This window comes from Eimeria tenella, genomic scaffold (genome assembly GCF_000499545.2).
Source record: "Eimeria tenella Houghton genomic scaffold, Eth_scaff2, whole genome shotgun sequence".
In the NCBI taxonomy this organism is placed as follows: Eukaryota; Apicomplexa; class Conoidasida; order Eucoccidiorida; family Eimeriidae; genus Eimeria; species Eimeria tenella.
Window position 1 is genome coordinate 440,816 of NW_013541843.1, and position 3,735 is coordinate 444,550.

Sequence of the window (3,735 nt, forward strand, 5' to 3'; positions counted from 1 at the left end):
GGATGATGGGAATGCCTCCTAGGGTTTCGAGAAGTCGGGGAGTGGGGCAGTCCCAACCGAGCCTTCCCTTTCACCCCTATGCCCTCCCCCAAACCCCAAACCCTAAACCCTAAACCCTAAACCCTAAACCCTCACTTGGATGATGGGAATGCCTCCTAGGGTTTCGAGAAGTCGGGGAGTGGGGCAGTCCCAACCGAGCCTCCCCTTTCACCCCTATGCCCTCCCCCAAACCCCAAACCCTAAACCCTAAACTCTAAACCCTAAACCCTCACTTGGATGATGGGAATGCCTCCTAGGGTTTCGAGAAGTCGGGGAGTGGGGCAGTCATTTTCGTCTCCGTGTCCGAGTCGGAAGAAGGCCCCCCCTCCCCAGGTGTACGTACACCCGCGCCGGTCCACTGCAGCACTGTGGCTTTCGCCAGCAGCAACAAAAACAATTTGCTGCTGCTGCAGCTGCTGCAGCAGCGCGGGCAGCAGCGCGCCCCGCGTGTGGCCCAGGCCCAGACGCCCGCTTGCTGCAGAAGGGAGATACCGAAGGAGACAGAAGCATTCTGGACTTTTTTGTTTTGAAATAGTTTTAACAACTTTTGAAGTTGAAGAAATAAATGCATTTTACTGTTTGTGAAATTGTTTTAGAGGCTTTTAATGTTCAAGAAATAAATTTATTTAAAGACTTTTGAAGTTGAGGAAACAAAGATGTTTTAATGTTTTGAAATAATTTTAAAAACTTTTAAAGTTGAAGAAATATATATACTTTACTGTTTATAAGACTGTTTTAAAGGCTTTGAATGTTGAAGAAGTAAATATATATTATTTGTTTATTTATTTATTATTTAAAGGCTTTTAACGTTAAAGAAATAACGAAGTTTTAAATGTTTAAGAAATGGTTTTATTGAAGACTTTTAAGATCAAACAATAAAGATATTTTACATTTTTTAATAGATAAAAGATTTTAAGATCAAAGAAATAGTTAAGATTTTAAAATGTTTCAGGAATGATTTTAAAGACTTTTAAGATTGAATAAATAATTAAAGAGGTTTCCAATGTTTAAGAGATAATTTTAAAGGTTTTAAAGATTTGAAAGTTAAAAGAAATAGTTATAAAAACTTTTAAAATTTAGAAATTGAAGAAATAGTTAAAGAGATTTTCAACAATTATGAAATGGCTTTAAAGTTTAAAAAAATAGATGTCGAGTTTTAGAGGAATATTTTAAAACTAAAGATAATAATAAACAATTAGAGATAAAAATAATTAAAGATAATAAAAAACAATTAGAGATAATAAAAAGCAATTAAAAATAATGAAGAGACAATTAAAGATAATAAGAGACAATCAAAGAGATTAAAGAGATAAAGATAACAAACAGACAATTAGAAATAATAAAGAGATAATTAAAAATTGTAAAGAGACAATTAAAAATAGTAAAGAGACAGTAAAAAATAATAAAGGAATACTTACAGAGATAATTAAAAATAATAAAGAGATATTAAAAACAATGAAGAGATAATTAAAGGTAATAAAGAGACAATTGAAGATAAAGAAAGCAGTTAAAGATAATAAAAAAACAATTGAAGATAAGAAAGAGACAATTAAAAATGATGAAGAAACCACTGAAGAGACTAAAGAGACTAAAGAGACAATTAAAGAAAATAAAGGAAATAAAGAGACAATTGGGGAAACAATAAAAGAGATAATTGGGATAAAAGAAAAAATTAAAAAGAATAAAAAACAAGAGACAAATAAAAAAGAGATAAAGGAGATTCTTCAAAAGAGAAAAGGGACAATAAAGAAAATGAAAGGGACAGTTGGGGAGGAAATATAAAAATGGGAAATAAAACTAAGAAAATAAAAAGAAAAATAAAGATAAAAAAATAAATAAATAAAAAGAGAAATAGAAATAAAAAATAGAAATAGAAATAAAAGGAGAAATAAAAAGAGAAATAAAAATGGAAATAAAAAGAGAAATAAAAATAGAAATGAAAGTGAAAATAAAAAACAAAAGAGAGCCCTGGGGAGGCAAAGGGGACAAAAAGAGACCCAAGAGACAGCAAACTGAAAAAAGAAAATAAAAGACAAAAAGGAGACAAAACAGAAACAGAAAAGAAACAAAAAAGGGACAAAAGAGAGACAAAAAGGAGACAAAGGGAGGAGAAAAAGGAGATTAAAAAGAGACAAAAAAGAGACAAAAAGTGGACAAAAAGGATACAAGAAGGGGACAAAAAAGATACAAAAAGAGATGAAAGGAGAGACAATTAAAACAGTGACGAGGTCACAAGAGAGACAACTGAGGAGACAAAAAGGGACAAATGAGAAGAGAAAAAAGAAACAAAAAGGAAACCAAAACGAGGCAAAAGGAGACAGTAAAAGAAATAAATGAAATAAACAACTAATCCCCAGCCCCCCAAGCCCAACAAATCCCATCTTGGAGACAATAAAGACCATTAAAGAGACACAAAAGGAGACAAAAAGAGATAAAAGGAGACAAAAAAAGCCAAAAAGAGCCAAAAAAAAAGCAAAAAATAGCCAAAAAGAGACAGAAAAAGGCAAAAGAGACACCAAAAGCTGCAGAAAAGACATAAAAGAAATAAAGAAATAAAAGAAGTAAAGAACAAAAGAATAAAAAGAATAAAAGAACAAAGAACTAACCTCCAGCCCCCCAGGCCGAGCAAGTGTCGTTGTGGAGACAGTAGGGAGACGAAAAGACAGAAGAAGACGAAAAGACAGAAGGAGACGAAAAGACAGAAGGAGACGAAAAGACAAAAGGAGACGAAAAGACAAAAGGAGACGAAAAGACAAAAGGAGACAAAAAGACAAAAGGAGACAAAAAGACAAAAGGAGACGAAAAGCCAAAAAGAGCCAAAAAAGGGCGAAAACGGCAAAAAGAGCCACCGAAAGCTGGAGAAAAGAAAAAAAGCAAAAGAAAAGAAAAAAGAACCAACCTCCGGCGCCCCAGGCCCAGCAAGAGCCGTCGTGGAGACAGCAGAGACTGTGTTTGGCGCCGGCGGCCGCGTGGGTGACGAAGGCGGCGGGGTGTACGTACACCCGGTGGGGCGTCTGCCGCGGCGCAGTGTCTCCGAGCCCGAGGGCCCCCTGGCAGTTCTGTCCCCAACTGAAGAGGGCCCCCGCGTCGGAGACAGCGAGGCTGTGCGCGGCCCCACAGCTCACCAGGGCGATCCGGGATCGGTCGGGGAAGCGCACGCGGTGGAACTGCGCGGCGAACCAGCTCTCCTCCTCCTCCTGCTGCTGCTGCTGCTGCTGCTGCTGCTGCTGCTGCTGCTGCGGTGCAGCAGCAGCGGCGGCGGGGCCCCTCTTGGGGTAGCCCAGGCGGCCGTGGGTGCCGAGGCCGACGCTGTAGAGCTTTCCGCCGGAGTCGGAGGGCCTCTTGACGAGGACTAGGGAGTGGCTGAGGCCAGCAGCAACAGCAAAGACGGGCTGCTTCGCGAAAAAGGAGACGATCCCGGGAAAAACCCGCTCCCCGATCCCGATCCCCAGCCCCAGCGCGTTGTCTCCGTTGCTGCCCCACACGAACAGCTGCGGCTGCTGCCCCCGCAGCCCCACGCACAGCGAGCGCTCCAGGCCCAGCGCCACGCGGCTCGCCGCCAGCGGGCTGAACTGCAGCAGCCGCTGCTGCGCTGCTGCTGCTGCTGCTGCTGCTGCTGCTGCTGCTGCGCCCGGCACCTGCACGCCCCCCCCGCCGGCCCCTCCCTCCATTCTCCTGCGGGGGAGGGGGACCACC

At 41.3% G+C, this 3,735-nt stretch overlaps 1 protein-coding gene across 1 annotated transcript in view; it reads right to left on the bottom strand.

The window, feature by feature from the left end:
• ETH_00029150 (uncharacterized protein) overlaps positions 1-3,710 on the bottom strand; it is a gene marked incomplete at both ends in the record, with an annotated part of 8,782 nt that extends 5,072 nt beyond the window's left edge. Inside the window, 2 exons of the mRNA XM_013374272.1 lie at positions 273-514; positions 2,939-3,710. Coding sequence (XP_013229726.1) covers positions 273-514; positions 2,939-3,710 — 1,014 coding nt within the window. The remainder of the gene's footprint in view (positions 1-272; positions 515-2,938) is intronic.
• Positions 3,711-3,735: the final 25 nt, after the last annotated feature.